This window comes from Manihot esculenta, chromosome 5, assembly GCF_001659605.2.
Source record: "Manihot esculenta cultivar AM560-2 chromosome 5, M.esculenta_v8, whole genome shotgun sequence".
NCBI classification, from domain to species: domain Eukaryota; kingdom Viridiplantae; phylum Streptophyta; class Magnoliopsida; order Malpighiales; family Euphorbiaceae; genus Manihot; species Manihot esculenta.
The window spans coordinates 23670468-23683278 of NC_035165.2; the positions used below are offsets into that span (position 1 = coordinate 23670468).

At 34.2% G+C, this 12811-nt stretch overlaps 1 protein-coding gene across 1 annotated transcript; it reads left to right on the plus strand.

The window, feature by feature from the left end:
* Positions 1-10251: 10251 nt before the first annotated feature.
* LOC110615143 lies at positions 10252-11567 on the plus strand. Its single transcript, XM_021756866.2, has one exon. The coding sequence runs from the start codon at positions 10485-10487 to the stop codon at positions 11391-11393; it is 909 nt and encodes a 302-aa protein (XP_021612558.1). The 5' UTR covers positions 10252-10484; the 3' UTR covers positions 11394-11567.
* The last annotated feature ends 1244 nt before the right edge of the window (positions 11568-12811 follow it).

Here is a 12811-nt window from a genome sequence, read left to right on the forward strand (position 1 = left end):
ATTTATTTTTTTTCAAAGTTAAGAGAAATGTTGGGTGAAGATGCCTTCACATGGGGATGACTCAATGAGCATATATAATATAAAAAGTAAGAAAGGTTGATAGGAGTCGGCGATGCATATGGAAACGTGTAGCCTTGAAATGCCAAAAACTGGAGTGTGATGCATTTCTCAAAGGAATATGGAAGTGTGACCCCTAAACACACACAAGAGGGCAGATTGCAGAGGCATAGGAGGAGGGTAGGGTTATGGTTTGGAGAACAGGTTCCTGAAAGCCTATCTGTCATGTCTGGAGTACGTGTCCTAGCTGAGAATATATGAGTAGTTTTGCTTAAACTGAGAGTGACCTTAAACGAGTAGGAAACAATGCATATGTATTGGCCTGGGGGGTCAACCTTGGAAGGTCAATGCGTGCTCATTCTCTACCCTCTTTCTTTTGCTTATTACATTGCTCCCTTTGATAATGCTACTCAACTAACAAGTATTTTGGATTACTTTATAAAATAAAATTATAAATACTTAAATTTCGTTTATTTTATATAAAATATTTTTTATACTTTTTATAATATTTAAAAATATTTTTCTTGGCTGAAGAAACAAATGAAGCTATTTTTTAAAGAAAATGACTTATTTTTTCATAAAAGTAAAGTTTTTAATTTTGATAATGTAATAATGGAAACATTTTATGAAACGAATCACATGAAATAAATCAATTTTAATCTAAGTTTGATATTTATTTTAAATTATATTGTTTGAATTTTGAGTTCTAATTTCAAATCAACTGTGACCAGGCTTAGAATGAACAACTTATTTTATGTGATTTCAAATTCAATAATTCTTTTGAATTTTCTTTTCTTTTCTTTGATTTTTCTTTTTTTCACCAAACACAACTTATTTATAATTAAAGCGGTTCTTAAGTCCAAAACTTTGGGAGCTCATATGCCAACCATTTTGGAATGTCAAATCATTGTAACCGGCTTATTCTATTACACATAATACATCATTATTAGTTAGTGTAACTAAAAAAAAAATTTCCTTTGCTATGTTATAACTAACATGTGATCGTTTTTTATAAAAAAACACACAATTCAAGAATGTAATTGATTGTCAAAACTATTAAATTTTGACAAAGTTATTGATTTTATATAAACTTTATTTACAACTCTACGATTAATATAAAATCTCGAAGATCATCTCATGAGACACGCTCTTAAAAAATCTCAATTCAAAGTATTTAATGTTTTTTTTATTAAAGGTAAAATACACACTAGAATCAGAAACAAGACTTAATATGATAATTTTTGTACAAACTAGAGAGAATTAGGTTTTTCTATATATTTCGTATTGAATAGTACAACTCTATTTATACATCTCTGTATACAGAGTAGTTACAAAGGATAAGTATAAGAGTGTAAGACTATCATTAGAATACAACTAATACAGCTATTTAGTAACAAATAATATAACCAATATTATCTGTAACAGTCCCCTTCAAGCTGAACGGCAGGAGACTGCAGTTGAAGCTTGCATGAGTGAGTTGAAAATAGGTGCTGCCCCAAAGGTTTAGTCATGATATCTGCAAGTTGCTCTGTACTTTTAAGAAACCGAATAGAAACAATGCCAAGTCGTATCTGATCTCGAATAAAATGATAATCAATTTCAACATGCTTTGTTCGAGCATGGAAAACAGGATTTGAAGTCAGATAGATAGCACTAACATTATCGCACCATAAAGTTGCAGATGCGGCAGGAGCATATCCAATCTCACGTAAAAGAGTAGTAACCCACATTATCTCAGCAGTGGCATTCGCAATAGCTTTATATTCACTTTCTGTACTTGATCGTGCTACCGTTGGCTGCTTCTTACTAGACCAGGAGATTAAATTACCACCAAAATAAACTAGATAGCCTCCGGTTGACCGTCGATCATCGGGACAACCAGCCCAGTCACTATCTGAATAACATTGTAGTGAGAATGTGGATGAAGGACGAAGCAAAAGACCTTGAGTGGCTGTACCATTAAGATAACGTAGTAGTCTTTTGCATGCTTGCCAATGAACATCTATAGCACAATGCAAAAATTGAGCTAATTTGTTAACCGCAAAGGCAATGTCAGGTCTTGTAAGAGTTAAGTATTGTAGAGCCCCAACCACTTGTCTATACTCTGTCATAGAATGCAATAAAGTTCCTGTTTGTTTACTAAGATTTGGTGTAGTTGCCATAGGTGTAGCACAAGACTTGGAGTCTTCCATCTATGTTGCTTGTAATATTTCAGAGAGATATTTGCTTTGAGAAAGCAATAAACCATCTGGCATTTTTGTGGCCTCAACTCCAAGGAAGTAATTTATCTCACCAAGATCGCGAACAGGAAAGGTAGCAGCCAGCTTATGAACAAACCAATCAATGATTGAAGATTTGGTTCCTGTGACAAGAATGTCATCGACATAAACAAGCACAAATAATTTATCAACTCCATTGGTGTATATAAATAAAGAATGATCAGCCTGTGTACTGCAAAATTGAAGAGAACATAGAAATTGCTTGAGTCTTTCAAACCAGACCCGCGGTGCCTGTTTTAATCCATAAAGAGATTTCTGAAGTTTGCAAACATAATTTGGCTTAGTACTATCAACAAAGCCTTTGGGCTGCTCCATATATAAATCTTCTGTTAAAAAACCATGGAGAAAAGCATTTGAAATGTCTAATTGCCGCATATCCCATCCTTTTGATACAGCGAGAGCCAAAAGAATACGAACAGTGGTGAATTTCACAACCGGAGAGAATATCTCCGTGTAATCAAGACCCATCTGTTGTGTAAATCCTTTCGCAATTAGACGAGCTTTGTAACGCTCAATATGCCCATTGGAGTGCTGCTTGATCTGATACACCCATTTGTTTTGAATGACATTTGCATTTACTTGTAACGATCCGAAAATCGGACCGCTACTGGTGCTAGGATCCAGATCGGCTTAAGGCCGCCGGGACCCGTAGCAAGCCTGACATGTAACCTGTAAACCTGCTTAATCCCATACATGATCAACAACATACATAAAAATTAAAACTTTTCTTTCATACATTCTATCATATGCCAAACTCAACCTGTGCATGCACTGAACATAAACATACTATAAACATTGACCCCTCTTTGGGATCTCATCAATGCCCCCAATGGGTGACATACATGTGTTGAGTTGATTTACATCTACATCATAAAACATCTGAGATCATGCAATAAAAGGGATAACAATACCCATAGGGTCAAGCACCACTTCTAATCCTCAATATCATTATACATAACATGACTATTCAAACTTTACATCATCTTACAATTTATCATGTCCACTTTCTATCTATTACAAACACATGATTTTACTCTTCTTGACTTCTCTGTCTAGCCCGTACCTGCAATCCTGGGGGATTAGGGAAAGGGGTGAGCTACTAGAGCCCAGTGAGCAGAATAATGAAAAACAACATTTAAAATCTCATGCCATCATGTAATGCAACACATCACAACAAATCACATCTCGGATGGTATTGTCACCAATAGTCCTCTACATGGTCCAACTGTGCCGGGACGTAGAATGGGTACAATCGGTCTTCCTCTTAACATAACATGTCATACAGTCCAACTGTGCCAGGGACGTAGAATGGGTACAACCTGGACTTCCATACCATATCATGCCGTAACATCATCATATCATATGAGGACTAAAGGATCATCCAATAACCAATCCACATCAACATCATAAATGCAATGCAACATATTCGTGAATTCTAATGCAAACAACCTAATTCATCACATGGCATTCATGATGCATGAGCTTGCTCAAACTTGTAATTTATTTGCTTTAAATCGTAAAGGTTTATTCTACTCACCTCTAGCTAGCTCTGACAATGACTGAAGCAGCTGACTCACTGCTGGGGTCCTCGGTTCCTCGGGTCCGAACCTACACAGGTGGACTCAAATGAGGGACCAAACAACTAGAACATAACTCTAAAAACATCCCCCAAAAACCCCCTAAAACACCTCAAACAATCATGCAAAAACATGCAAAGGAAGGCTGAACAGGGCAGGTTCGGCGGCACCTTCGGCGGCCGAAAGTCCCTCCAGAGCCGAAACCCAGGCAGGTTCGACGGCACCTTCGGCGGCCGAAAGTCCCAGACAGAGACGAAAGTCTCTTTTCGGGGGCAACTTCGGCAGCCGAAAGGCTTGCCTCCCAAGCCATGTTCGGCGGCCGAAAGTCCTTCGGCTGCCGAACCTGGTTTCTGCCAAAAGGCAGAAACTTGGCTCCTCTTGCCTCCAATGCCTCCCAAACCTTCCAACATGCATAATCCTATTCTACAACATACATACCCAAGCATACAAGCTCCTAGGGGCCTCAAACTATCTTAAATCCCATCTACAACACATCAAACATCCACATACAAGCCACATTGCTCAAGAACACAACATAAACCCATAAACCTAACCATAAGCTAAACATGCATTCTACCCCATAGATCTTACTTAAAGCTTGTTTAAAACATAAAAAGAGTTCAAGATCGACCCTTACCTCTTGAAGATAGAGAGCGAGACGACCTAAACTCGGAGATGGGAGAGTTTTGAGTTCTTGAACCTTAAAGCTCCAAAACTCGCTTTAAACTCGAAAATATTCAAACAAGGTGAAAGCTTGTGAAAATCGTGAAAGATCTGAAGGAAGAAACTCAAGATTGGTGAGGGACGGCGGAGAGCTCACCTTGGCCGACAATGGGGAGAAAAGCTCGCCCATTTTCGGCTAAGGGACCCTTTTATAGTGGCTGGCCAGGCCACGTTCGGGGGCCGAACGTGCCTCCGCATGCATGCCATGTTCGGCGGCCGAACTTGAGGTTCGGTGGCCGAACCTGGACTTCCCTCACTATGCCTTCGGGGGCCTAAGGCACACCCGAAATGCCTGCATATTCGGCGGCCGAACCTGGGTTTTCTTCCAAGGTTGTTCTCATGCAAAAACTCATTTCCATCTTGCTTAAAACCATAAAACACATTAAAACATTTTATGAAAACATGGTTTTACCCTTCTAGAGGTCTCCGACATCCGAGATTCCACCGGACGGTAGGAATTCCGATACCGGAGTCTAGCCGGGTATTACATTACTGGTCGTGGCACTAGTATCCATGTTTGATTCTTCAGCAAAGCTGAAATTTCTTCTCTCATAGCATCACGCCATTCCTGCTGTTTATTAGCCTGAAAGAATGCTTTTGGTTCCTGAAATGACACGAATTGATCAACAGAAGCATACTTCCTATTTGGTTTTGGGTTAGTTCTTAAAACCATATGATGTGTTCGAATTTGAGGAATAGGAGAAGCAATATCAGTTACAATCTGTAATCCTGTAGATTGTGCTGATGTGGAAAGTGTTTCTGTAAAATTTTGATTGTGAAATGGGGAGAAATGCTGAACTGGAGTATGTGGTGAAGAAGGAGTAAAAGGAGAATTTGTACCTGATGTAGGCGTTGGTGAAGAGGACGATGTACAAGTTACTTGCAGCCATGTTGGATCCGTCTGTGGTTCGGCAATATTAGTTGATGCAGATAACTTAGAAAAGGGAAATTCCTTAGGGACAAACCGAACATGTTTTGCCAAGTACACACGCCCTGTAGTAAAATCCAAACATCTATAGGCAGAATGAAAAGGACTTTGCCCAAGATATACACACCCAGTAGACCTGAAACTGAATTTATGCTTATTATAAGGACGTAACAATGGGAAAACACTACACCCAAAGGGTTGAAAAGACAAGTAATTTGGGTCTTTGGAGAACAACTTAAAAAAGGGTGAAGTTTTATTCAAGACATCTGAAGGTAAGGTGTTAATCAACATAGCACTCTGCTCAATCGCATAATTCCAGTATTTTAAGGGTAAGAAGGCATGAGCTAAAAGAGTTAGACCAGTATCTACAAGATGCCGAATTTTTCTTTCTGCTGTACCATTTTGTTCATGAGTGTATGGACAAGCTATCCTATGTACAACACCAGTAGCTTTAAAATAGTGATGCAATCGTTGGTATTCACCCCCCCCCAATCAGAATGAAAGGCTAAAATTGACTTGCCAAATTGGCGTTTGATAAGCTGCTCAAACTGAAGAAAGACATCATACACCTCACTTTTATTTTTTAAAAAATAAACCCATGTAAAACGAGTGTAATTGTCAATAAATAGAACAAAATAACGATGACCCAAACTAGATTGCACAGGTGCAGGACCCCATACATCTGAGAAAATAATATCAAAAGGCTGTTGACTTGTATGTTCTTTTGACACTAAAGAAAGACGAGACAATTTGCCTAATCGACAACTAGAACAAGGACTCAACTCAGTATCAGAAACTGATATTTTATTCTGCCTAACTAAAGCAGATATCTTGTGATAGTTTGGATGACCCAACCGCCGATGCCAATCGTCCATTGAAGAAGCTGCTGAAACAAGAAAATAGAATTGTCAGTAGAAAATTTTTGGACAGAGAGTAAATTTTTTGTAATTTCAGGAACACATAAGATATTATTGAGCTTGAGTTTGCAACGGGAATTGGAAACAGAGCCATTACCAGTGTGTGAAATCTGCAATCCTTGTCCATTGCCAACCAATAATTGATCATTACCTGAATACTCATTGATGACATTCAATTGTTGCGGATCAGAGGTAACATGATAGTTGGCAGCAGTGTCAGGGAACCAGGAAACAGAAGCAGAATCAGCAATAGAAGGAGCAGTCGGGTAAGGCATTGTGTACACCATATTTGCATTAGGAGCTCTATAAGGCCGAGAAGGACAATATCCGGAATAATTGTCGTTAGAATAACCAGATTGATGACCACTGTTATTATTTCCAATAGGACCACGATAAAATCGCCGGCGGCAGTTCAAAGCAGAATGATTTGGTTTGCCACAAATTTGACAAACCACCTTATTAGACTTCGAAGAAGCAGAAGACATATGAGCAGGAGCAGTAGCATTCGATCGAGGTGTAGGTAAAAGTGGAGCAGTAGAAGAACTCGATCGAAGACTTAAACTTGCCATTGGTTGATGTAAATTATTAAGAAGCATTTCATGTGCAACCAAATGACTATGCAGTTCAAAAAACGAAACTGGTTGAGGACGAAGATTAAGATTGGTGATAATAGAGTGAAATTCAAACCCAAGATTGCGATAGATTATCGCATTAAATTCAGCAGGAGAAAGTGGTCGTCCGGCTGCACCAAGCTCATCAGCAAGGGATTTTGCTTTCTTCAGATAAACAGAGACTGAGAGATCATTTTTCTTGAGCTCTTGGAGTTCAATATGTAATTGAAGCTGGCGATCTTGAGATACAGCACCAAATGCATTGGCTAAAGCTTCCCAGACAGCATGTGAAGAGGTAAGACCATAAACAAGAGAATATACTTCTTCTATAAGAGATGCGAGCAGCCATGAGTGAAGCATCTGATCTTTGTTGAACCAAACCGTATATGCTGGATTTGGTATAGGGGTGGCATCTGTAGCAGATGTGGGTATAGTTTTAGAGGGAGCTGATTCAGAACCATCAATAAAACCATTGAGACCTTGGAAATTTAGAATCGGTCTAAACTGGGTTTTCCAAGCTAGGTAATTATTGTCTTTTAGTTTGATGGAAAAAGAAGAGGCAGAGGTAATAGTTGAAACAGAAGAAGAAGAAGAAGAAGAAGAGGATAAAGGAACAAGAGCCATAACAAATGAATTATAGCGGCTCTGATACCATGTACAAACTAGAGAGAATTAGGTTTTTCTATATATTTCGTATTGAATAGTACAACTCTATTTATACATCTCTGTATACAGAGTAGTTACAAAGGATAAGTATAAGAGTGTAAGACTATCATTAGAATACAACTAATACAGCTATTTAGTAACAAATAATATAACCAATATTATCTGTAACAATTTTGATAAAATTCTTAATTCTATATTAGCGTTATTCAAACACACTCCATAATCAATGTAAAATCTAAAAAGATTAAAGGTAATTTTTTTTATATATATTTTAAAAGAAATGATAACATTTTTAATTTTATAATTTTTTTTTTTATATTTTAAAAGAAATGATAACATTTTTAATTTTATTATTTACTTTTCACAGAGAGAGTCTCCAAATTCTATATGCAATGCTCTCCAGTTTGATTTGTTTATCTAATAATTTTAACTTTTAAAAAAGTCAAAATAAATAATTTATAATATGTATATTTAATTATTTTTAGTTAAAAATAGAGGGATAGAGAAAATTGAACTCAGGATCTGCTGATTCAAAGTTACCATTGGATTTAGCACAGTAATTCTCTATTTTTATTTTAATTGATTATTCTCTATTTGTTTTGTTCACAGGAAAATAAAGATTATAAACAATTATCTTATTTATGAATAAAATAACAAAAGAAGTTTAATTTAGCTAACAGTAAATTGATTCTGGATTCCATGGGTCATAATTTCTTTATTTTGTTTTATTTTTTAACATTTTATTTATAAATGCATCTCTTTTGAAAGGGTACCTTTTCCCAGCCTTGAAGGGAGGCCAAACCATGGGTCTTGATAGATATGATATCCAAATCAATTGATTTATTTAACATATTGATTAACAACTGTTCTTCTTCTGTTTTGTCTCTGTAATCTTTATGTCTGAAGGAGTTTTCAATATTGCCATCAATGGTTGTTTTCTATTTTTATCTGTTATTCTCTTTGTGCTGATTTTGACGGTAGTGTTTCTATAGTTTTTGAATCTGACAAAAATTTTTAAATTAAAGCAGATCATGTTATTTATTGTTTTGTTTGATTTGATCGATTTTTATTGAGTTTTGTTTTAATTTTAATTTAGTTATCATTTGTTTTGTTTATTTAAACTTACATTTTATTTTTAGTCCTTTGAATCTTGTCAAATGCAATAAGATGAGTATTGATAAATAAAAAATAAAAAAAAAACTTCTTTTAACTTTTAAAAATAATGAATGTTCAGAGTGAGATACAATATTTTGAAAAATAATTTGATATTAGGTCTTTCAAATAAATTTTCAGAATTAACTTTATACATTTGCTTTGTTGTTCTATGTAAATTTTTAAAAAATATATATTTTTTAAAAAATAATTTAATTTTCGTTACTTGATTGCAACGTCAATGATAAGCAAAAATTATTAATAAGATTTGTATGGAAAAAAGTTTAGCATGTCAATAAGATTTTAAAAGTTTAGAAAATGATTTGTGCTTTTGAAAATAAAAATAAAAAATATTTTTTAAATAACTTAATTTTCTCCTTATAAAAAATCATTTATTACTCAAAATTTTAAAAATATTTCAAACACCAATATATATATATAGAGAGAGAGGAACAACATATCTCAGCTTATTATTATTATTATTATTATTTTTATTATTATTTTATGAATAAGGATATTATATATATATACACCGATCGCCTCAATAATTTTGAGTTTTATTGAAAAAGAATTAATAAATTATTTTTAGCCTAAACATTTATTGATACAGAAAAACATATATTATTATTATTTTTAGCTGTACGAGAGCACAGAAAAAAGTACATATATTGATACAGAATTATAATAATCAATTTTTATATTAATTAATTATACTGTAAATTAAATATAATATTTTAAAATGATTAAAAAAACAAAAATTATGAGAGATTTGAAGTATTAATAAAAAAATATTTTTTTAAATAAATTTATTCTTGTCTTTAATTAAAAAGTATTTTTTATTAATTTTTAAAAAATATTTCAAACGCAATATAAAAAAAATATTTTTAGCCTAATGGCCTCAATAATTTGGAGAAAGATGGTGTATTTATTGAAAAAGATTCTTAAAAGTAGTTGCAATCTTGATGAAGCTGTAATAAGCTACGCGTAACATAAATGCAAGCGCCATGTATCTTCATCGACTTCCAAACACAATCACCAAATAATGTAAGATTTGGGAAAATTAATGAGGCACGTGACCTCTCCACCCACTTGCCTTTCCAACTGAAAACCTCACAATGGCTGTGTAAAATACGAGCCATGTTTCAGCGGTCCAGTGGCCAGGCCTTGCCCCTTCCCTCTATCATTAGTTTGGTAGCTTATCTAATCTCTCGTACTCGTAGCCCATCTCTCTCTTCACCGCGTTTCTCCAACTCGTAGAAATGCCTGCAGCAAGACCAATTTGTATTATTCATCCTAATTAGTTATAGGGTGATTCACAAACAGCAGAGTAAGAACCCGAATGTAGGTCCCACATGCAAAGAGGCCAGAGTGGGTAAACCACGTGTGTCCCCTCTCCAGTTGAAACGGAAACCATTTCTCCTGCCTGCCTTAGTGCCTTGGTTTGGTTAACTAACAGCTCAGCATCTTCCGTCTTCTGCGCCCTTTATATACCTTTCTTTTCTTCTCCTCTTTTCCTCGCCAATTCAAATTACCTTCTGACTTCCAAGCCTTCAAACACTCTCCATTCTCTAACAATGGTAGGAGTTTTCAAACGCTCTCTTTCATTTCCTAATAAACTTCCCAATCGCCCACCAAAGCCTTCCTTCTCTCACCACATCAGATCCATCAGTCTTCCCTGCAGATCACACCCTTTGATTTCCCAGCTCAGGGATGCCATTACTGAGCTCAGAATTTGCTCTTCCAAATTCCATAACCGAACATCTTCTTGGCTCTGCGATGGTTTGTCTCGCCTTAAAGAGGTTCATGATTCTCTTGCTGATATTCTCCAACTCCCTCAATCCCAAGAATCCCTCCGCCGCCACCCCACTTGGGTTGATAACCTTCTTGAAGATTTCCTCCTATTCATTGATGTTTATGGAATCTTCCGAACATCGGTTTTGGCTCTCAAAGAAGAGCAGCTTGCGGCCCAGGTAGCTGTAAGGAAGAGGGATGACTCAAAAATTGATTTGTACATTAAATCCCAGAAGAAAATAGCTAAAGAAATGTCTAAACTCGCCTACACAATTGGAGATATCTCATCACGACGCTCAGATCCTGGATTCTATAAATTGTCTATCACTGATGCTCAACTGGTTAGTGTAATTGAAGACGTTATTGAAGTGACAGTATCAGTTTCAGTAGCACTTTTCAATGGAATCTCAATGTCTTTGGATTCAAGAAAATTGTCTTGGAGGGGAGTGATGATGAGATTGAATAAGAGGGCAAAGAAAGTGAAGGTTGAGGAAGGAATCCAAGAACTTCAACAAGTTGATGCAGAGAGCTTGTTGGGGTTGAGAAAGAAAGATGAAGAAGAAGTGAGAATGATTCTGAAGAGGATGCAAGATTTGGAAGGTTGCATTGGTGGTATAGAAAATGGAGGGGAGAAAGTGTTCAGGAGTTTGATTAACAGCAGAGTTTCATTGCTGAACGCTCTCACGAAGTAGAGGCAATGCAGAAGTAGAATCATTGCATTGGGATTCTCTAGTTGAATTTAAAACTGTCAGACCTAAGTGTCCCAGGATTAAACAGATTTTCAATATATAGTACTGTATAGTCTTCATATTTGAAACTTAATTTCTGTGTACAACCTTTTTTTTTTTTTTTGGTACAATTTGCTCCTATCAACTCAAAAATTCACAATGAGTATTTTTGCTTATATATTTTTGTATAAATTATTGGGTATATGAAATTAATAGGACTTTCCAAATTTTAAAAGTTATCCATATTCAAAATTTCAATTGGAGATTTCTAATTTAGCTGTAATCAATAGATATAATAGTTTTTTTAAAAAAGAAACAAAAAGTTTTATAAATAACACGTATTAAAAAAATTATAGAGATCAAAACTATATAAAAAAGGAAAAATTATTTTTTAGTCTTTGAAATATAGTATATTTAATAAATTTGTCCATTTATTTTTAAAATTCAACATTTTCGTGTTCGAGATTTAATTTCATCAAAATCTAAAGTTTTTTCGTAAAACATTTGTGTTAAGTCAATGTCTAAAGTTTCTCAGTATAAAATTTTTGTTAAATCAATGATTTCCACTTGGTCAAGATTAAATATAATTTTAAAAATACTCTTATCGATAATAAAATGAAAAATTACTATTTAGTCTCTACAGTATAAAAAAACTTGTTATTTAGTCCTTCAAATTTGAAAAATATATTAAAATATCATTGATATTTTAAAAAGTCTATTAGTTAGTTTCTCTATTAATTTTATCACTAAATATTTTACTATTTAGTTTAGAAAAAAAAACGTATTAGTTGGTCTCTCAAATTATTAAAAAAATTTATTAATTAATCTTTTCATATCAAGGGTATTTTAGAATTTTTTTTTAATATTTAATGACTACAATTAACAAAAAAAACTAACTAATAGACTTTTTAAAATGTTAAAGATATTTTAATAAATTTTTTAAATGACGTGCAATGATGAACAACAAACATCGTCACAAAAATAATTTCTATTGAGTTTTAACTTTTTATTTTTAATAATTTAAATTTTATATATTTTAATTTTTATTATCATTGCTGAATTGGAATATTAAATTTATTAAAATTTTTATTTATTTACAGAGATTAAATTTGAGATTTTCTTTCTTGAATTCTGACGAAATTAAATTTCAGAGATTAAAGTGTTGAATTTAAAAAATAGAAGAACAAATCTATTAATTATGTAATATTTTAAGAATAAAAGCGTATTTTTTTCTTCAATTCTTTGAGAGAGAAACCTATAAATTTGTAAAAATTAAATTTCAGAACTAAAGTGTTGGATTTTAAAAATGATAGTTTGATTATTTTTCATATCACTAACAGCGTTTTTAATGGAGATACCTCTAATTTTAATGAAATTAAACC